The sequence below is a fragment of the Colossoma macropomum genome, unplaced genomic scaffold (assembly GCF_904425465.1).
Source record: "Colossoma macropomum unplaced genomic scaffold, Colossoma_macropomum, whole genome shotgun sequence".
NCBI classification, from domain to species: domain Eukaryota; kingdom Metazoa; phylum Chordata; class Actinopteri; order Characiformes; family Serrasalmidae; genus Colossoma; species Colossoma macropomum.
In genome coordinates this window covers 35,543,222-35,566,201 of record NW_023494800.1, presented here as the reverse complement: position 1 = coordinate 35,566,201, position 22,980 = coordinate 35,543,222, and the positions used below count along the sequence as shown (strand labels likewise).

Sequence of the window (22,980 nt, the reverse complement as noted above, 5' to 3'; positions counted from 1 at the left end):
TTTAGCCAGTATAGACAGAAATATCAAGATATTTTGGCACAAATCCTGCGGGCCACCAGGTATAAGTCCAAACGTGAATCAATAGTTTTATGGGGTGTTCGCACACATGTGCAATCGCTGTGTTTTAATTTTTTTTCAATTATTTTTCCTAATAACTGTCATTTTCTTTTGTCGGATGCAACACCATATTAAAGGTGGAAACTGATGTCAAATCTGGCATGATTTATCTTGATTCTGGCTTTACACCACAAAAACCTGTAATTTCTATAAATTTTATACCCACATGTACAGTCATGTGCAAAAGTTTGGGTGCCCCTGGTCAAATGAATCAACAATTAATGTTTGCTGAATCTGGCTTGTGCATTGTATTTTATATTTCATGTCCATTAATACGACTGTAACTGATGTTAGTAACAAAAGCTACTTTGTTTTTTTCACGTACTTCGAGACGTATCAAAGAAAAGAACTCCTGTAATACAAATGCAGTTTATTACAAAATACAAGAAGCATCAAATACAGGAGCATAAAATATCTTTGCAACAGTTATAATGTTAAGTATATATATACTATACTATACTAGGACACCTACAAGCTCACATCACAAAATAACGACCCTTATAAGATACACATATGCTAGTCATTCAATCTTTCAACACAGCATCAAAGAAATGATAGTGATCAACAATCGACAACAACGATAGAAGACGTCTCATTCTACAGTACTGCTACAGTTCTCTGATAATGAGTGAAGTAAAAGAATAAAAAAAGTAAACCTTTATAAGACATATGCATCAAAAACAGTTAACCTGGATCTGCACATAATGAAAATAATGCTGTCCTGGTCTCTTATGCAAACACTTGTCTGAGTGAACAACTGAACTGAGTAATGATTGGTTCTTGAGTTCTATAGAGAAAAAGATGGTCAAAGTGTATTTATGTATTATCTGTAGATGCTCAACTTTGTTGAAACTCTATGACATTGGGTTTCGTTTAATGGGGAATGGCACTAATTCATCAGCATTCCTGTATAATTAAATGGTCAAGATGTAAATGAAGCCATTTAGTGGTTTTGAGCTTAAAATGTATTTTTTCAAAAACTATTGATGATGGAGAGGCACAAGCACGGTGTTGGAAGGCAAAACAGTCTCCAGATAAGGAATTGGAATCTGTAATTTTCTCCACAGTGAACCACTTCGCATCAAAACACCCACTGAATTATCCCGACAATCAGTGGGATTCCCCCTTGAGCAAATTATTCAATAGAATCTACATCAGGCCTAAAACCTCAGTCACATCTAAATTCACATTTAATTTAAAGTTAAAGGCAACGTGAGCATCTACAGATCAGCTACCGTGGACTCTCAACATAAAATCTTACCAAAATGTCTCCTTGCTGATGTCAGATAAAGAAAATCTGCATGGATTCCTAAGGTTCACGTGGAAAAGGCACTTTGGTTAGAAGGGAATGCTGAAATGACTACTCTGTTTCAATCTAAAAACAGCTCGAGGCACAGTAAACCGCTCTTTGTTGGAGTTTAGAGCAGGATTTAGACAAATTTAGACTTTAGCTCTTACATTGAAAGCAGCCCAAAGGAACAAGGCAGGTTGTGCTGTCTGCTGGATGATCTTAAATCAGAAAGAACAGGGAGTTTATGCTGTCAGGCAAATACAAATCTAATCCTAGATCCTAGATAATCCCCGTCTGCCGTATGACCTCAGGGCAGAAGGGGAACAGAAAGGTCACACTGTGCTGACCAAACAGAAAAGCGAGGCCATAGTGGCTGTAAATTAAGAAGCTGATCTGAACTCAGTGCCAAAGGGAACAGGGAGGTCATGCTGTCTGCTGTATAAAAAAGTGGTCCTAGATCAGACTGGCAAGAAGTGACTTGAAAGGAATATTCCAGTGTTTTTCAACCTGAACTCTATCTGCTGTATCTGTAGCATAAACTCGATTAGCACAGAGAAAAACTTTTTCCTGTTCGTTAAAAAAGAACAGAAAAGCCGCTGATTCGAAAAGCGCTTATAACGTAAGTCAATGGACAGGTGCTGAATTTTGTGAATAAACATGAAATATGTGATTATGTAACGTATTTTTAAACTACAAACATTACACTGTAACAATACAGCTGTTAACACCCAGTCACACTTGCATTTGCCAGTGAATTTTCACAAGTACAATACACTCATTTGAAAGAAATTCAATGTGATGAGCAGATTCATGTCACAGACTTCTGGGGTGCATAAATTTGCAAGCGAAATTCCACATCGAGTTTAACTTTGGTGAACTTTGGTGTGCAAATTTGCATCCACAACCAGTAGGTCTTGAAATGGGCACCTTGAATCCAAGGTTCTGTATTTTGTAATCTGGACTTAAACAAGAAGCATATAGAACATGGTGGAAGCATGGTGGTGGGAGTATCTGCCCCACTTACTGCTTAGGCTGCATTGGCCTTCATGCACAGTGTCACGCATCCCTCTGGCTCTGAGACACACTCAGACTCCATCTCCCAGAATCCTCTGGGAGATCACCTGACTCCAATGACTCCTGACCTTCCCTTACGCTCCAATCAGCGCTCTCCCTCACCGGAATACTAATACCTGTTCACCTGTAGTGTATATCATGTGATCTTCCTAGTTTAGTTTATAAGCCTGGGCTTTAGCATAGAATGGTTGTGAGGTATTGTATCGTTTCCGATCTACTGAGTGTTCCTTTGTTTGTTTGGCTACTGTTTATGAAAATTTTGTCAGTTTTTCTAAGTCTGCCTTTTTGCCTAACCCTTTGGATTGTTTGCCTTTTGTGATCTTCCAGTTTATGACCATTTTGCCTGTTTTCTGGACTTTGCCTTTTTGCCTGATCCTATGTTAGCTCCTTGGCTAAACACTGACGCTCACAGCACCCCACTGCGGCCAAACACGCCAGTTATCTACACTTCTTTGCCACATAACAGTGTGTACAACGCTGTATCTGGTATGTTATGCTACAGGTGCAGCACTGTACTCGCACAAATATATTATCTGCTACAATTATGTTTAATTTTATGTCATTGCTGTTTATGTTTAGCAAACAACATTTTTTTTTTTTTTGGAGCAAATCTTCTGGTCCAGTCTTGGCCATGCCCATTTCATAAGGTGATGCAAACTGCAAACATGTAGTGTGACTGCGGCTTTAGGTAGGTACTTATGAAGCTTTCTTAATCTTTCCAACACCGAATCAATGCAATGGAAAGTAGTTCCGGTTACTAACAAACCAGTACCATCTCTAAAAAAAATTCCTTCCACTGAAGGATTCATAAAAAGCAAGTTTCCCATAACTGACTGAAATCAACAGCTGCCCAGTGGCATCTACTTTTGGGTCAACGTGTTGTCGTTCTTTTATAAGAACAGGTAAACACATCTCTGTCTCTGGTGATCGACTATATACTACAGACACGGCAGATAGATGTCTGGTTGAAAAATGCTGGAAGTTTTCTTTAAAAAAACAAAGAGATTATTCAAAATCAGATACATCCAAAGCCTTCATGCCATTTCATTCTTCTCTGTGACGTTGGAGAGCTTTAGCCTGTCTTTCTCCTCTTGAGCCGCTGCTTCCACTCTGTCTCGGGCCTCTCCTTCCACATGGAAGCCCACCATCAGCTGGTACACCAGCACGCCCACCACCGCACCAAAGAATGGAGCGAAGATCGGCACGAAGAACCAGTAATCGTTAGCCCTGTGAAAGAGCAAACAGCCGAGAGTCCTAAATCCCATAGACAATTTAGTAAATTCGTTACTCTTCCAGGTGAGGATAAAGTCACCAAGCACTGTTACATGATGAATAGGTTACTCACGTGAAGACTTCACTCCCCCAGCCTGCGATCGCAGTAAAGATGCGAGGTCCCAGGTCCCTGGCAGGGTTGACGGCGTACCCTGAGTTGAAGCCCATTGACAAGCCGATCACCAACACTACAAAACCCACAGTGAAGGCTTCCAGCCCCCGTGGGATGGGGTTGTTGTAGGGGTCTACGATGGCCAGGATGCACACAATCAGAGCTGCTGTGCCAATCATCTGTGGAGTGATATTGGGTACAATGCTCTTTCAGAGTGTATATGGTAAGTATCAAAAGGTATATCTTGAGACAACTTCTCAAACAACTTACTGTCTGAGTCTTTATTGTGTATCGCAATCTATTTCCAGTCAAAATGTCAAGTAGGTGGAAGTTATTCATGGCTGTTTTGACTGGAAATGGCTGTTTTGACTTTTGGACAACACTGTAATAAGCAATATATAATTTTATATTGACATTGAAATCAATGTATTGGTGGTTCTTCTGCATCTTACTTGGTCGAAGAAGCCGTTGACCAGGCTGAGATGGTTGGAGGGGTACGTGGCAAAGATTCCAGCTGTGGCGTTCTCCCCCACCACAATCAGACTGCCCTTACGAAACTCCCACAGAGCATCTGGAATTACACATAATGCATTTTACACAAAAATCTCTTCACATGAAATGCCCACTTAAGCATTTAAGCTACATACAGGTACATTCTATGTGCAGAAGTATGTGGACACTTGACTATCACACCTATGTGAGCTTGTTGTACATCCCATTCCATTTATGGAACTCACTTTGTACACATGGGCTCACTCATGCTGGACCAAGAAAGGGTCGTCCCCAAACTGCTGACACAAAGTTGGAAGCAGATAACTGTGTAAAATGTCTTTATGCTGTAGCATCAACATCACCCTTCACTGGAACTGAGGGGCCTGAAAAACAGCCCCAGCTCATCATCCCTCCTCCACCAAACTTTACTGATGGTACTGTGCATTCCAGTAGGTAATGTTCTCCTGGCATCCACCAAACCCAGGTTCATCCATCAGACTGATGGATGAAGATAGAGAAGCATGAATTATCATTCCAGAGAACACGTTTCCACTGATCCAGAGTCCAGTGGTGGCACTTTACACTCCCCCAGCCGACACTTGGCATTGTACATAGTCATCTTAGGCTTGTGTGCAGCTTCTCATCCATGGAAACCCATTTCATGAAGCTGCTGATGCAGATTTCTTGTACTGATGTTGCTTTCAGAGGCAGTTTGGAGCTCTGTAGTGAGTGATGCAACAGATGACAGGCGGTTTTTATGCACTATGTGCTTCAGCACTTGGTGGCTCCACTCTGTGAGTTTTTATAGTCTGCTGCTTCCATTTCATAACAGCACTTACTTAAATTTCACTGACTTGTGGCAAAGGTGGCATCCTATGACAGAGGCATGTTTAGGGTTGTTTTTTTTTTTTTACCCACTACAAGCCGTTTACCATTCCTGCTTTTCTGATTTCTTATAATGTGTAATCTTCAAACTTCTCCATCATGCAACTCACCAAAATACATGCCAAATATGATCCCTGATCCGAGGAAGGCTCCTATTGTCTGGAACAGAAAGTACACAGGAAACTTCTTCCATGGCTCTCGACCCAGCATGCAAAGAGCAAATGTCACGGTTGGGTTCAGGTGGCCACCTACAGAAATCAGAGGAGATTTTGAACAGTATAAACATCACCTTCAAATTTTTATCTTATGCGCTACATGATGTGTGGAGCGTGTCTGGACACAGTCTGCTTTGTTCCTCACAGAGCATTCAGTTATCTGACAAATATCTCTCTCTCCATCATCATTATGTCTTTTTTATGCTACTTAATAAAGGCTAAAGTGGAGGGGCTTAGTATAATATCGGCATTAAAGAATGACATTTATCAGCGCTCTAAGCACTACTTAGGTGAACTCTAAAGTGGTCCCTGGGGCAACGTAAACTCTCCAAACAAGGCTTTGGAAGGTTCAGCTAACATTACCGTGTGCCTCACTGTTGCAAACTCAAAATGCACAGGCTACATGCGCATCATTTAGCAATGCATATCATTACATACAGAGGTGAAGCCAGAGTGAGCAAATTACATTATGGATATGCTTAGTGACTGGAAGATTAAACATCTCAAACACAAAATCAACAAAATAATAATATTAAAGTAAAAAGAGCTTTTGTATAAGAATCTGTATTGGTATCGGCAATTATGTATCGGGATCGGATCGGATCTGAAAAAATGTAGATGGACCCATCATTATTTATTTTATGTCTTGAAATGTTTGGACAAGACACTACACACTATATAATTTCTGGTCGTTATTAAACAAAAAAGTAGTTTAACATTCTGCGCTACACTGTAGAGGTCTGTGCCGGACCGTTTTTTCAGTCCCGCTCCCATCCTCATTTTTCCCCAAAATTGGAATCATTAGTCCGGCTCCTGCCTGGAACTGAAATGATTTGTCCCACTCCCACCCATGCAGTTCCGTAAGGGTGAACTGACATCCAGTATCTGACTAGTCTATTCACAAATACATTATCCTCTGCTGAAATAACACGGCAGTCATGGTGATCAGGCTCACTGTGAGTAACTTCAACAAACGCCATTTATTCCCAGTAAACACAAAGCAGGAATTAAACCACAGAGCGGTTATTTTTGGTGTTTTGCTCGGCAGCTCCAGACGTTGGACTGAAGACTCCACCATCTCTCTAATGCCTATTCACACATGCTGCCTCTGCGTAGCGTCAGTGATGCGGCAGCGCAAGTGCTACAGTTGGAATGTGCTGGCCTTTCATACGTGCAGCGGTTGAGCTGTGGAGCAGAGCAGCGAGACAGTTATACAAACATTCCGTTTTCCAGAAGGATAAATGGTCACATCAGTCACTCGGCTCAACAAAAATAGAATTTATAAATGTACACAGTATGTTTGTTTATCCTCGACAGCATTCTGACTTGTGAATTTAAAGCCTGGTGGACCACCCGGGAAATCTGTTTGCAGCGTAGAATGTTTAACTACTATTTCATCATGAATTACATTAAAAAAGTTTTCATACAGTTTTCTGTTTAATTTCCATTTATTTTCATGGCTTATTTCAGAGTGATGGTCTATTCTCTAAACACCATGGCGCTTCAGTGCGGCCTCTGGGACTCTGCCACAGCCTGTGTGAAAGCGCTGACCACTTAACATGGCCGCCGAAACGAAAAGCAAGACTTGCCGCGTTGCTCACGCCACGCAGAAGCAGTATGTGTGAATCACGCCTATGAGAATTTGTGTGTTGTTCATGTGGCTGATTGCTTAAGAAAGACTTGTTTTACTGTTATCATTTCATATTGTATATATGTATATATATATATATATATATATATATATATATATATATATATATATGATTTAGTTCTATATATGATTGTTCTACTTTATTTAGGCTACTCATTAATTAGCGGGATTTCTCTTCATGCGTGCTTCTGCCTCTTCCCACCTGCAGTGGGCTGGTTTTCCACCTGCTCCCACAAGCGACACTGAAAATTAGCCCCGCAGCCCCGTGACAGGTCCTGCAGCAATAGTGCAGACCTCTACTACACAGGCGTTTTTTGGAAAGTTTAGACTTGAAGCGACGGCCCAATCACAAGTTGAAACTACGGAGGGTAAACAAATCTATGTGCTTTTAGCACCATCTTCTTTACCATTTGCAGCAAAATGGACAACACAAGACTGATGTCTGTAGATCTTTGTGATCTTTGATCTTTGTTGTGATTTCCAGTATGTGGGTCTACAGAACAGCTCCGCAGTGCAGACGCTGTGTAGGAACGGCCGTGATATGTGAGCTGTAGGAGTCACTGCTGCATCCCCTCGTGTCACGCAGAGGTAGTCAGTGTGGCGGAATGGAGCAATACTGGAGCGATTTCGGAGCAAGATTGTTGTTTTTTTATAACTGTAACTGTATTCTGAATACGTATTCCCAATAATTGCATTCCATTACATCCCACCCCTGGGTGTCGCGCATATTAGCACCTAGTTTTCTGAATCTGGCCTGCTGTGTATAATGTAATTACATCAATTCTTCCTTTTAACTTTCTCATTGTGGCCGTTTTTCTGTGCTACGGTGCAGGAGGATAGTTATCTCCCATTTGAAGCACTTTATGACATTCAGACAGCACTGGCAGCGAAAGGAGGATCTGTAAGAATGGCCTAATAACGACGCTTGTCTTTTAAGCCCCTTTCATAAAGCGGCTAATGATACAGCTCCAGACAGCACACCTCTCTCCCTGCCCCTTTCTGTCTTACTTCATTTCCCTGCGCTTTTGAGGTTTAATTCAAAGCAAGTGCGTGGATCCCACTTCGGCAGCAGAGCCGTTTGCGTCAGTCTTCAGGCCAACGCATGCCGGCCTGCATGAACGTAGAGATCAAAACTGACTTAACACATTTATTATCTCAACTATTTACACAGCGTACAGCCTTACCAGAGACTTGCCCACAGACCAGGATCCCCAGCATGGCAGCAAAACCGAACGCAAAGTTCACCGTCAGGAATAGTCCATGAGATCCCTCACTGAGAACCAACTGGGCAACCGCTCCGCAACCAAACATCTGCAGCAGAGAGATGGTGGGAAGGCAGGAATATGTGAAGAGCACTGATCCAGTAAATATTAGAATCATTTTCATGCAATTTTTCACGCAAAAGGATGCTAAAAACAGTAGTAGCAGCCATCATGAAGCCTGAATTTTGTGTGTACTGTTGTCATACATGTTTGGAAACCACTTCAAGTCTTATTTAAAGCTGCACTGTGTGAGTTTTGCGCCCTCTCTGGTGAAATTGTGTGATTGCATTACTCCTGTCCTCTTCTCCGAGTGGATGAATCTGGTTAATATGGTCGAAAGAGTATCGTCCCCGTGTTGCCGTGGGGAGCTTAGGGGGTGTGGCCATGCAAAGTGGCTCCACGCTCTCCGTTGAAAAAGGGGCAGTACCTGCGAAGTCGTTCTTTTTGTTGTGGTTGCTGATGTTGTGTGAATGTGTAGCATTCGGGTGTTTAATTGTAATCATGGAGGGGGTGGGCTTTATGTGTGAGTGTGTCCACCCTCCATATGTTGTGTCCCCCAGCTTTAGGGTAGCTCTGGGTTGGCCATTTCTGGTCTTTGTAAAGACTCGCTGTTGCCTGTATACGCAATGCTTTCCACATCTTCTTCTGCACTGAGGCTGCAGAAGTCAAAGAGAACTCAGTCAAAACTTGGTGAAGGATGTGTCTTCTGAGTGAGTTATCTACTATTGTCATTATATCTTAATTGGTATAGGGTTGCTTTTTAAGTTGAGACCTAAACATTGAGCCAAAATCACATGCACACCATATAGATTTTGTTTTGGGCTTTTGAGTCAGTAAAAAAGTACATAGTGCAGCTTTAAAGTAATGATTTACTGAAAATTTTAATTTTGCAATTATAACTTCCACCCTCGGACCACCCAGATTATTGCCCTGCAAGTTCTAACTTGTTTTTAATCTCCTCAAACTGATTTTAAATGCACAGAGACTTTTATAAAAAATAAACTTTTATTACAAACTTTTATTACAAATATTACAAACAACTGAGAGAGAAAAAAATAATGACTAGGGCTGATATAAAATGATTTCACAGAAGATGTTGTTACTGACACTGTGATAGATTAAAATGATTTACTAAACAAATTTACAAAGTATAAATAAAGAAAAGAAGGAAGGAAAAATAAGTAAAGTGGACTGTGAGTGATAAGTGAGTGAGAATAAGTTGAATTTTGTCTAATATGCCGTTTAACAACCGGTGGACTGCCCAGAAAATGCTGAGCAAAACGCCAGTGGGCTGCCAGCTTTACCATCAGTGGTCCGACAGTGGTCCACTATCCTCTTGCTATCAGGGACGTGAATTCAGTTGATCAAGAGAATTCCAGGTGTGGTGCTGGTTTAGCCGGGACACGTTCAATCCCAAAGCATTGTGCAGCGTTTTGCTACGGTTTCTAGGTTCAACAACATCGGTGTGAAATGGTGTGCAGCAAGCTTTGAGGTACATTTTTTCTCATTTGATGGGTGTGTCAGACATGTTAACCAATCAGCAGCAATGTGTATATAAAGCCAGGTGTATTAAAAAGGCAGTGCACACAATGGATTCTAATAAAGTCCTCTACAAATGCAGCCGCTGCAGCTTGGTTTACGCAACAGTTAAAGATGTTAGAAGACATATTTGTCATGAATGGCCTTCTCAGCTGCCATGGTTGCAATGCTTGCTTAATAAAACAGTGTTCCCTGCTCACCCAGCATAATCTTGTAGACCAGCATAGCAACTTCCAAAGCACAACACATGCTAGTTTTGCAGTGCTAGTCTATGCTGTGTTTAGCAGAAAATAAATGTTTTTAATTGAAGATAAATCATACAACCCCTTGTAACGTCTCTTTTATACACGGTATGTGTTTTGTAATGTGTTGCATACACACAACCCCTCATATATAGGGATATCCAAAAGGTTAATCTGATTTCAAAGCGCCATATTTTTACAACTGTGAGGCGTCTAGGAACCAATCACAATCCAATTGAAAGAGGGGGTCATAGAGTTTCTGACGGTCAGTGGAAGATGGCTCCCCTCAGTCTGAGAGGAGATTCGACCCCTGATCAGAAAGCGTTCTGCGTTCTCCACTTCAATAAGAGTGAATCCGTCATAACTGTGCAGTGTGATTTTCGTGGGCAGTGAAGCTCCAACAGCTCAGAGCGTTCGTCGTTGGTTCCACAACACTGGATGATCTCCGAAATCGCACTGAAAGAGCCGTGAGTGCAGCGACACCCGACATGCTCAATCCAGTATGGGATGAGTTTGACTATGGCGTTGATGTTGTCTGTACAGCTGGAGGAGGTTCATACTGAGACCTTGTAAAATTACATAATAAACTTTATGCTCATTTAAGCCATTTACAGTTTACTGCATTGATCTGTAATGATTTACAAGTGAAATAAATCATTTTGAAATTGGGTGAATCTGGTCTGTGAGCACGCCGGAAGTTTGCATTGTTATTTTGACTTTTCTGCAACATGTTCATTGTCAAACTTCTAAGAGCGGAGAGAGTCATTACGGAAGATTTCACTCGCATAGCATGGGTCAGATGCCAGTGGCCAGTCCAGGATGTCACTGCTTAATGGGGAAGCTCGTTACTTTGCTCAGCTTCCAAACAGGAATGATATGGTATTAACAAGGGAGCTCGGAGCGGTCTGAACCCCACGTTGGACTAACAAGCATTCCGTAACAGGGACACGGAATCTGAGGCAATACTTACATGCCCCTCTAAAAATAGAACTATTGCTATGAACAAAGCAGCGTCTCCACTGAAGACTGTGATCGGTGGTCACATCGCTGAAAGAGATGGCAGAAAATCCCATTTTCGTTTCTATAGCGATTCCTATAGTGATCCAGTATTTTGCTGTTTAAACTTACTTCATAAAATGAGCTATTTTGGCCTCCGAGTTTGGCCTCGGACTCAGTGTCGCTGCTGGACTGAGAACCAGAAATATCCAGCCAACAGTGTCCTGTGGGAAGCGTCCTGTGACCACTAATGAAGGACTAGAGGATGACCAACTCAAACTGTGCAGCAGCAGATGAGCTATCGTCTCTGACTTTACATCTACAAGGTGGACCGACAAGGTAGGAGTGTCTAATAGAGTGGACAGTGAGTGGACACAGTGTTTAAAAACTGCAGCAGCACTGCTGTGTCTGATCCACTCGCACCAGCACAACACACACTGACGCACCACCACCATGTCGGTGTCACTGCAGTGCTGTGAATGATCCACCACCCAAAAAGTACCTGCTCTGTGAGGGTCCATGGGGGTCCTGACCACTGAAGAACAGGGTAACAAAGTATGCAGTAACTGTAGAACTACAGAGTGAAACTATATGGTCAGTGGAGCTGATAAAATGGACAATGAGTGTAGATACAAGGAGGGGTACTTAATAAAGTGACCAGTCAGTGTGTGTATAGACAGAGAAAGTAGCTCTGATACCAACACTGGCTTCAGTTTATAATGTAACGATGGCATCCAGTCGGTCAGAACAGCCGGTCTATTTATTGCAAATCCAGACTGAGAGCTCTCAAATAACACACGCACCTCTCAAGGTCAAAAGTTTGAAGAGGCCTTGGATATAAAGACGGCAGGTAGAAATAAAAATAAAAACAGGACTGTAATATGGCTCTGCAGCCTGATGTCTCAGGACAGGAAATGTTTGCTATTTACAGAGCCACGCTTGGCTTAGTGTACCTGCTTCTGCCCGTGAGCAGCGGTCAAGGAATGTGAAGTATTATGCACACCATGTGCTGGATATAGTGTTTGTGTGTGTACCTGTTCTACCCCTTGCAATGTTATGCTCCCCAGCTAAGCTGAGTAATAAGGCCAAACTTGTGGGCCAAACACTGGGACCAAAAACAACAGGGGCTGAGAGAAGCACTGTTTCTCCACAGATACTGATCTGATCTGAGTCTGATCTGTGCTTTCTTTAAGAACAATGAAGGTAGTTCCGGCTATCCTGTCTAATGATGCTGCTTGTGTTAGCCACCATCTAGCACTGACCACTGAGCCGCTCTTAGCTGTTAATCACTGGCCCTGTAGTCAGAAACTGAACAATGATGAATGAGGTAGAGGGGGCTGATAAACTGTACAGCAAAAGATGGACTACAGTCTATAACTGTTCACCTATAAGGTAGGTGTTTCTAATAAAGTGGCCAGTGAACAAACATACAAGGTGAGTGTTGCTAATAAAGTGGCCATGAATGAAAGTACAAGGCAGGTGTTTCTAATAAGGTGGCCAGTGAGTGGAAGAACAAGGTGGGTGTTTCCAATAAAGTGGCCAGTGAGTGAATGAACAAAGTAGGTGTTTCTAATAAAGTGGCCAGTGATTGAACGTACAAGGTGGACGTTTTCAATAAAGTGGCCAGTGAGTAGAGGTACAAGGTTGGTGTTTCTAATAAAGTGTCCAGTGAGTGGAAGTATGTGGAAAAGTGGTTTTAATACCATTATTATCAGAAATAACGCTGGATCAGCAGGTGCCTACAAACTTCTGGACGTATAATGTATTTCAGCAGTAAGTGCTTCATACCGTTTTTACTTATTTATGTTTATTGATAATTAAACAGAACATCTGGCTCACACCTCCTCTTTTGTCAGAAACAGATTTTCAACTCAGTCCTAAATATAGTAGAGTTTCATCATCATGTTTAATCCAAAGTGGAAATGAATAGTTTATCTCCCTGTGGTCCGCCGGCAGAGGAGCAAACAGTTTGAATAATTCATCACAAAATCATTTGTTTCAAGATCATTAACATGTTACAGTTTTGTTTTTTGAGGTGGAATAATGAGTGTGTTTTCAAGTCATTTATATCGTATTACGTTTTTTTTGCTCTCTACAGCAATAACAACAACGCCCTGAAAAAGAGACAAACACCCACACATATCTGACACCAATTCTGCAGCATTGTATTAATAACTGTTTGCCAATTCTGTCCTAACAGCTTCGTATTCCTGAAGGTCGTAGCTTTTGACACTTTTTAGTGTTGACTTAATGAAAACAACTGTGAAGAGTATAAAACAAATGTGGATTTTCCAGTGAGAGTATAAAGGCTGGGTGAGTGGGCGTGATTATTCAGTATGAAGGCTGGGTGAGTGGGCGTGGTTATTCAGTATGATGTCTGGGTGAGTGGGCGTGGTTATTCAGTATGATGTCTGGGTGAGTGGGCGTGATTATTCAGTATGAAGTCTGGGTGAGTGGGCGTGGTTATTCAGTATGAAGGCTGGGTGAGTGGGCGTGATTATTCAGTATGAAGTCTGGGTGAGTGGGTGTGGTTATTCAGTGAGAGTATAAAGGATGGGTGAGTGGGTGTGGTTATTCAGTGAGAGTATAAAGGCTGGGTGAGTGGGTGTGGTTATTCAGTGAGAGTATAAAGGCTGGGTGAGTGGGTGTGGTTATTCAGCATGAAGGCTGGGTGAGTGGGCGTGATTATTCAGTATGAAGGCTGGGTGAGTGGGCGTGGTTATTCAGTATGAAGTCTGGGTGAGTGGGCGTGGTTATTCAATGAAAGTATGACGGCTGGGTGAGTGGGTGTGGTTATTCAGTGAGAATATGAAGGCTGGGTGAGTGGGCGTTGTTATTCAGTGAGAGTATGAAGGCTGGGTGAGTGGGCGTTGTTATTCAGTGAGAGTATAAAGGCTGGGTGAGTGGGTGTGGTTATTCAGTGAGAGTGTGAAGACTGGGTGAGTGGGCGTGGTTATTCAATGAAAGTATGACGGCTGGGTGAGTGGGCGTTGTTATTCAGTGAGAGTATAAAGGCTGGGTGAGTGGGTGTGGTTATTCAGTGAGAGTGTGAAGGCTGGGTGAGTGGGCGTGGTTATTCAGTGAAAGTATGAAGGCTGGGTGAGTGGGCGTGGTTATTCAGTGAAAGTATGAAGGCTGGGTGAGTGGGCGTGGTTATTAAGTGAGAGTATAAAGGCTGGGTGAGTGGGCGTGGTTTTCAGTGAGAGTATAAAGGCTGGGTGAGTGGGTGTGGTTATTCAGTGAAAGTATGAAGGCTGGGTGAGTGGGCGTGGTTATTAAGTGAGAGTATAAAGGCTGGGTGAGTGGGCGTGGTTTTCAGTGAGAGTATAAAGGCTGGGTGAGTGGGCGTGGTTATTAAGTGAGAGTATAAAGGCTGGGTGAGTGGGTGTGGTTATTCAGTGAAAGTATGAAGGCTGGGTGAGTGGGCGTGGTTATTCAGTGAAAGTATGAAGCCTGGGTGAGTGGGCGTGGTTATTCAGTATGAAGGCTGGGTGAGTGGGTGTGGTTTTTCAGTGAAAGTATGATGGCTGGGTGAGTGGGCGTGGTTATTCAGTGAAAGTATGAAGGCTATGTGAGTGGGTGTGGTTATTCAGTATGAAGACTGGGTGAGTGGGCGTGGTTATTCAGTGAGAGTATGAAAGCTTAAGTGAAAGTATGAAGGCTGGGTGAGTGGGTGTGGTTAGCCTTCATGCTTTCACTGAATAACCACACCCACTCACACAGCCTTTATACTTTCATTGAATAACCATGCCCACTCGCCCAGCCTTCATACTGAATAACCACACCCACTCACCCAGCCTTCATGCTTTCACTGAATAACCACGCCCACTCACCCAGCCTTTATACTGAATAACTATTCCCACTCACCCAGCCTTCATACTGAATAACCACGCCCACTCACCCAGCCTTCATACTCTCACTGAATAACCACGCCCACTCACCCAGCCTTCATACTCTCACTGAATAACCACGCCCACTCACCCAGCCTTCATACTTTGTTATTCAGTGACAGTGTGAAGGCTGGGTGAGTGGGCGTGGTTATTCACTGAAAGTATGACGGCTAACAGTAAAACCTTTTAAGAAATGTTGGGGACGGAATGAGTTAAAGCATAGAACTCACTGGACATTAAAAGTTCCTCTGCCACTTGTGTTCTTTTGTTATAAAACCATGACCACTTTGTCACTATCTAATGCTTATGCAAGATGCAGCACATAATTATATTCTGAGAATTCAGTCCATTTCTTGGTATTATTTTGACGAGTGTTAAGTGAAACTGTCTCTCCTCAGGAGTAGATGGCCCCCAGGAGTTTTTCGTCTGATGCACCTTTTACACAGTGTGGTTGACAACATGTCAAATCTACAGGAGACATTATTATCCATACCCAGCCATCTATGCAATTATATCACCCCCACTTGCTCCAGTATCCTAAAGCAAAGCGGGCTGGAGGCATCTCCCAGATGCTAATTGGCTATTAGCAGCACTTGTGCATGCAAAAGAGCAACCTTGAGGGCCATGTGGGAGAACTAGAGTGACCACAGCTAGACTGAGAGTCTCTGCCACAGATCATAATGGAAACTACAGCACACCTGGACATGTAGCTAGAATTTAGTCTGAATAGGCCTCATTATCCAGATAACCTGATCCAACACTGAAGACATTCTAGTAAACAAAAACAAAATCAATAAAAAAAAAAATCCCAATCTTTAGTGACATACAAATTACTGTTTCTGATTCACAAGACTTTCATATGAAGTGGAAACAAGCAGAGATTTAAGCGGTGAAACAGCTTCAGTGCGTGAAATCAAGCGCCTACCAGCAATACCTTTACATATCATTTAAATGAAGCATGCCCTAATATGTGCAGATGTTTCTGTAGGAAGCCAATCAAATGGCAGCATTTAGCAGCTCGTGAGCCAATGGCTGTCCTCATAGTTTGAGGTTGAGCGGTCAGTGCACTGCTCCCCCTACTGGCCAGAATTTAAAGTGTCGAAATTACGACTACTAGAAAAAATAAAATGAGAAAAAAAACAAAATGTCTCAGTGTTTTTTAATGGTAGAATGATGCGATTATCTAGTGTGAAGATTCAGTAACTCAGTAACTTCAGTTCACTAACTTTTTTGAAAATATTTTGTCATCTTAAATAGAGTAAAGTAAAACTATACTCATGTAAAAATAAATGTACCTTTCCAAACAGCAACATGAGTAAAATTACGAGAGAAGCAAGTTCATAATAACTTATGGAACGGCAGTTAGCATCTAGCATCTGTTAGCATAGGAACAGCAGTTTGCTAGACTATATTCTTTTTCTTTTACTGCAAAGTTAAATAGAGTCCTCACTAAAATACTGAAATGAAGTTAAAGTACTACCATTTGAAAAACACTCAGAAAATGTGCAAATCTATCACAATTGCACTTGAACTCAGTAAATGGAACTATTTTCTACTACTACTTGCTAGCTGTCAATAAAAGCTAGCAGAGAAGTTAGCATTATGTCAGTGTTAACTTGCCATAAGCTTTCATCCATTATTATGATAATGTTTTGAGACTCAATGAGCAAACATTACGTCAGAACACTGTTTTTCTCTCACCTGAGAAAGGTTTTGGAGTTATTTTTCTCTCAGGAAAATGTAACAAGTACAACTAGCAAAGTTATATATGCTAAGTCTATGAAGTTATATATGCTAAGTCTGTGAAGTTATATATGCTAAGTCTGTGAAGTTCAAGTTAGCACTGTGTCAGTATTAAGTAGCCATTACAAGCTTTCATTCATTAGTTTGACAGAACACTATTTTTCATCTCTCCTGACAAAGTTTCTGGAATTTTTTACCTCAGGAAAATGTAGCCAGTACGACTAGCATAGGCTAACTTTTGAAGTCTGTGCAATTCAAGTTAGCATTGTGTCAGTATTAAGTAGCCATTACAAGCTTTCATTCATTAGTTCGACAGAACACTATTTTTCATCTCTCCTGACAAAGTTTCTGGATTTTTTCCCGTCAGGAAAAAGCAGCATCTACAACTAGCATAGTTATATAAGCTAACATTTGAAGTCTGTGCAGTTCAAGTTAGCGTTATGTCAGTATTAACTAGCCATTACAAGCTCTCAGTCATTAGCATGACGGAACACTGTTTTTCATCGATCTTGACAAAGTTTCTGTATTTTTTTACCTCAGGAAAATGTAAAAAGTACAGCTAGCGTAAGTTAACATTTGAGGTCTGTGCAGTTCAAGTTAGCATGACAGAACACTTTTTTTCATCTCTCCTCAAAAAGTTTCTGGATTTTTTCCCCTCAGGAAAAAGCAGCATTTACAACTAGCATAGTTATATAAGCTAACAGCTGAAGTCTGTACCGCAGAACTCATTCAACCCATGAAGGCTTTGGCAAGTTGAAACGTGTGTTAAAGCTGGGAGAACATTAAACTAGGCAGTGCTGGGACCAGGAACAGGACAGAAACCCAATACAGGATTGAGAGTGGTTAGTTAAGTACAGTAACAAAGCAACCTCAACATCACTGAATGTCTTTGGGATTACTTGGATCATGAGAAACAGAGCATGTAAAACCAGCTCCTAAGACTGAACTTTGGAAGTGTGGAAAAATATCTCTGTAGATTTCTTTAAAAAAACTGAAAGCAAGGTTCCTGAAAAGAATAGAAGCTGTTATAAAGGCAAAAGATGGAGTTATTAAATATGAAAAAAGTTGATATTTTACAGATGTACACAAAAATTTGGCCGCCCAGGGTGACATTCCTTGCTTTGTTGGTTTTCTAAGTGAAAATAAGTAACAATAATCTGACCACTGGAGAACAGGCATGATTCCTCTCAAGGCAGAACAGGCAGGGTTGTTCAAATATGTCTTTTTGTAGTTGCGATAGTTTATCCTTCTCCTTATTATTATTTTTATAAATAAACTCTGATTTTATGGGCCTCTTTGTATTTTTTAATAATAAAAGCATGCACTCCTTTAAAGTCAAAGTCACCAAGACACATGGCCACTAATTCCAGATGGTCCAGTCATGCAGGGCTGAAAAAAGTTTTCTAAATTGTCTTCATGGTTCAGAATCACATTTTAAATGAAGGATTTTGCATGGAATGCCCCTTGGAGCCAAAAAAGCTGAAGCTATCCAAAGGGAGAGGACAAAGTGGACACACCTCTTGGACACCTTGACTTCTGGTCACCTCAGAAATCGTGCTTCTTGGAAGAACCCCCCCCCGTCATGTTTCATAAAAACATCTATGGGCCTTTAAGTTCCCTTTATTATGGGATATAGTGGAGAAAAAGTGTTGCAGTGCTGCAGCTTTCTTGTGTAAATAAGCGTACTTAAGTACATCAACAGTATACGTGAAGTATGCAGATAATTCTCAAAATATGTATTTTTAATCTCTTGTATTTTATGGAAATACATGTAAAATATACTTAAAACACTTAAAACATGTTTTAAGTGTATTGGAATGTGTGTTTAGCAACATAGTTTCCAATTTAGAACAGAAAAGGCACAGAACATAAATTAACCTTTAAGTATATATAAGTTGTGTTTAGGTATTTATTCTAGTATATTTAAGTGTATGCCTAATTATGTGCTATAAAAGTGCACTTAAGTTTTTTTCTTTTGCATGCATTTTATTTATCAAATGTATTTAAGTGTATTTAAAGATATTGAAATCTAATTTAAAACACATTTAAGTGCAATTTAGTTGCAATAACTCAATAAGTATAAGAGTATCATCCAGTACATCCTGTATATCCTGTAACACTTTCCAAGTGCAATAACAGTTATGTCTACAAACATGCTTAAATCTACTTAAGTGCAACTGAAGTTGTTCGAAAAAGCACTCGAACACTTTACAATTTTTACTTAATATGTCATAAGTTGCTCCAAAATAATGTATTCAGTATGTATTAAGGAATGTTGAAAGTGTCAACATTAAAAATATGTACTTTTCGTATTAAATTCACTCAGAAAAGTATACTTAAACGCATTTTTCTTTCCCTTAAAGAGATGTTTTTACATACAGTTCTCCAAATTTACTCAACATGGTCATTGATGATCAGCCAAGACATGTTTGGTGGCAGACTTCTTTGTTTTTAGCATAGATCTGCTTGGCTAATGTAGCTAACAAGAAACAGAGCTTATACCCCATAAATTAGCATTACGCTAACTGCATTAATCATCACCCACTTGCCTCAAACCATGTGGAGTAGTTCTGTAAGCTGGGTTCTGAGCATGGAGGGTAATCGTTACAGAGACATTTCCACACGGACTTGGTTTGACACTGAACACTTAAAAACCAGGCTGGGCACACGGTTAGCTAACAGTGTGCCACCAAATCCTGCTACGTTATTTCAAACCTGAAAGCAATCAACTTCAAATCACGTCGCTCACATGGACGCCAAATAAATGAAAGCAGTGCAAGATTTTAATGTTAAACGGTGCTGCTAACCAGGAGAAAGTAGCTGGGTAGTATTAGCTTAGCTAGCATGCTGCCAGCTGACTAACAGAAGCCTCAACAAAAGTGTAGAAGTGAAGTTGAGTGCCAAAATTAAACCTGTTCTGTGGTGTTTGGATCTGTAGCCTGCTAGCTAGGCTACTGCTAGGCAGCTCCACTGTCCTAGCTAGCTTAGCTAGTGGTCTACAGATCCACACATCAGAGGACAGATTTGATTTTGACTAAATTGTGCTCTGTTTGAGTCTTTATCTTCTAAACACTCATATCCGAAAGCGTATCGTCGAGTGAGTGGAGTCACAGCCGGAATCGAACGTATTCGGTGCTTTATGTAGCATTTAGCCTGTTAGCCATTGCTGAACCTCTCGTGTTTTTGTGGTTTTCTTCAGGTGATTCCTGGTTCTTATTTATTAGCACAGCAGTTAGAAAAAGAAACCGTAACCGGTCTCATGAGTGCGCACCGGCATGGAACAGCTCAGTACACCCCCTGAGAATCATTTTGTTCTACAGTGAAAAAGAAGCGAAGAGTTTGGCTTTAGATACGTACCCACCAAACAGGACCAGACATAGACCTGCTTGTTTGGATCACCCAGATGTTTCGGGGAATAGTGTGTTTGGCATGTTCGGCACAAAGGCCTAAACTAGTATAGCTTCAGGCGGTCACTGATGGTACAAACTGATCAAGCCGAAACTTTCAAACTGGCATTGGTTTGCAGCACTAGGGGCAAAGGAGTAGCCCAAAAATTTTTAAGATTATAGGCCTGTCACAATGACAACATATCCTAAATGCAGTTACATAAGCTGACTGCAGCTATTTTCCACAAATGGAATGTGGATTGGGCGTGTCATCATCTGCTGGGTTGAAGTAAATACATGTATATAAAAGAAAGCACAAAAAACATTCAGACACATCGACTTCTGACTGATGTTATAACATCTTTAGAGGGAGATGCTGAGTAATGCTTGTTTATTTGAAGTTTGCTAAAAAGGAAAATAATTTCTGTGAAGCGTGTATTTATAAATAGTTTTAAATGTGCTTCGAACTCTTTGTAACTCGGTAACAATTCTTCATAAGCATACTTATAGACTCTAATAAGGCTTCATAAGGCTGTAATAATGAACTTTATAAAACAGATGGTTCCGGTTCTAAAATCTGAGCTGTGTTCGAAGCCATTGTAAAATCTGTGATATATGCACACCTATGACTGCCGAGCAGCAACTGAATTGTGTATCATTCAGAACCCGTGAACTGAGGGGCTGGCAACTCATGTTCTTCACTAAAACAGCTAGTTTAGCTATAGCTAACAGGCTAAAAGATAGAAAACAGTCTAAACAGCTCCATCATTAATACCAGAGGTTTGAATTAAAGTATTTACAGTATGATTAACTGTAAAACGGCAGTATAAAAGTCTAAAAATGTCACTTGAATGTCTCGCACACTTCAAATGTTTCAGTCAGAAGTCACGTCAAACCCAGGCTGAGTCCCAAATGGCTCTGTACTCCCTAAATAGTGTTCTAGCTATGAAAGTTTAGAAATTCTAACCTCTACAAGCAAAATATTTCATCATGTATCGAGTGTGGATGTGTCTGAGTCCCAAATAACTATTTCTTAGCTGTATTTTGCTCTGTTGGGCTGCAGGATCCAGTATTTAAACTCCTATGTAGTGCACTATGTAGGGAGCAGGGAGCCATTTTAGATTCAGCCCCAGCATGAGAAGAGGGTGCAGCTGGATTCGTGCTGAATAAGACTCGCGGTGGTAATTTGGTGACCAAAAAGTACTTATAAAGTGAACGTTTTTACATTAAACAGTGCTGCGTTATCATATGTTCACTGTTATACAACAAAAAGTAAAAAAATTAATAAAATGACCAAAATATACAGCGCTGGGCGACGAAACATTCTCCTCATTCGGTGGTCCATGGTTGCTTGGCAATGACACCACACTCTAAAGGAACTATATTTCTTGGCAGAATACATGTTTATGTCGATTACTATTATTAATAACTTTGTTGTGTATTTGATCATATTTTATGTTGGCCACTGTTTTATAAAAGGAATAAGCCACTTGAGGCCGTGCATTACAGTGATTTTATAAAATTGCAGTAATGCACTTCCTCTCATGGCTTATTGCTTTAATAATTAAATATTTGATGATGTATAAACACAATTAACACTATTGACCAAGCATCAAATACTGTTCTGTGCATAATTATAAAGCACTCAACAACTCAAAAACATTATCAATATTTAAAAGCCATCACTGAGTTACATTTGAATGTTAAATGTTGCACTCAGTACTGTTCTATATATCTTTTATTATTACAGGATCAGCTGTGAGAGATTTCAGCCAAGTATAACAAAGAATATTCTGGTCCTATTTGCTACGAAACAAAAGTAAAGTTTTCAAATTGCACTAATATGTCTGTGCTTTCATAATTAAAACCTCACATTATAAAAACAAAGTTTATAGAATTGATTTATAACAAAGAATAACAAAATTTCAAAGCAGTGAAACGTTTAGAATGTTTTTCTAATCGTTAATATTATAGCCGCTTTATAATTATGCGCAGCTCATTATCCATTTAAAAGGCATTAAAATGTTTAAAAAGTCACCGAAGAATGAATTATAGTTTTATTATTGGAGCCTTGAGGAGTTTAAAAAAGCTTATGGAGCATTGTTACCAAGTACTATATATAATGGCTTATGAATACAGGCTTCTTAAGTGTTACCGAGTTTGGTTATGACAGCAGTTTCTTGGCCAAGCAAATGTACCACAGCTTCCACCAACTCGCTCATCGCTAACCTCATCAGTGAGAAAAACAATTCTTACCACCAGTATGAGGGTGCCAAGACATTCAGCCAGCGCCTGGCGCATCAGCAGGTTCCGGATCTGGAAGGTCTGCGCCAGCTTTTCCAGGAGCGCCTTCTGCCTGCTCATGATGCTTCAGTCTGCCCGAGAGGTGCCCACAAAGGTGAGGAAGATGAGGTCGAGGACGAGAGTCCTGCAGCAGCCGTGTGGAAACTCTCACCCTGAATAAGGGCCGTGCCGGCATCCCACCCTTTTAAACTCAGAGAGAAAAAAACATGCAAGGCAAAACTTTCCTCCTACACACCTTTAAGCCCTCCCTCTCTCCTTTCTCCACCTCCACCCATCTCTCTCTCTCTCTCTCACGGTACATGCTGTCTCTCTTCAATTTTTATTTTATTTGTTTTGGTCTTTCTGGTCCCACTGCAGCGCATTCTTTTCGCCAGATTTGAACCAGACTGTTTGTGTGTGGCTGTTTGTTTATCCCTTTATATTAGAACCAAATCCCTCCTGGTTGTAGGGTTCTCCAAAATGCCCCCCTCCCAAAAAATGCAGCTGTATTATCAAAAAAGTAAGAAGCC

At 40.9% G+C, this 22,980-nt stretch overlaps 1 protein-coding gene across 1 annotated transcript; it reads right to left on the bottom strand.

Annotated features, from left to right (window-relative positions):
- Positions 1–472: 472 nt before the first annotated feature.
- Positions 473–22,674, bottom strand: aqp3b (aquaporin 3b). Its single transcript, XM_036588564.1, has 6 exons — positions 22,424–22,674; positions 8,294–8,420; positions 5,354–5,491; positions 4,319–4,437; positions 3,828–4,045; positions 473–3,709 (listed from the first exon to the last, which is right to left on the bottom strand). Exons 1-6 carry the CDS (start codon positions 22,529–22,531, stop codon positions 3,517–3,519), a joined length of 903 nt encoding a protein of 300 aa, XP_036444457.1. The 5' UTR covers positions 22,532–22,674; the 3' UTR covers positions 473–3,516.
- Between the last annotated feature and the right edge of the window lie 306 nt (positions 22,675–22,980).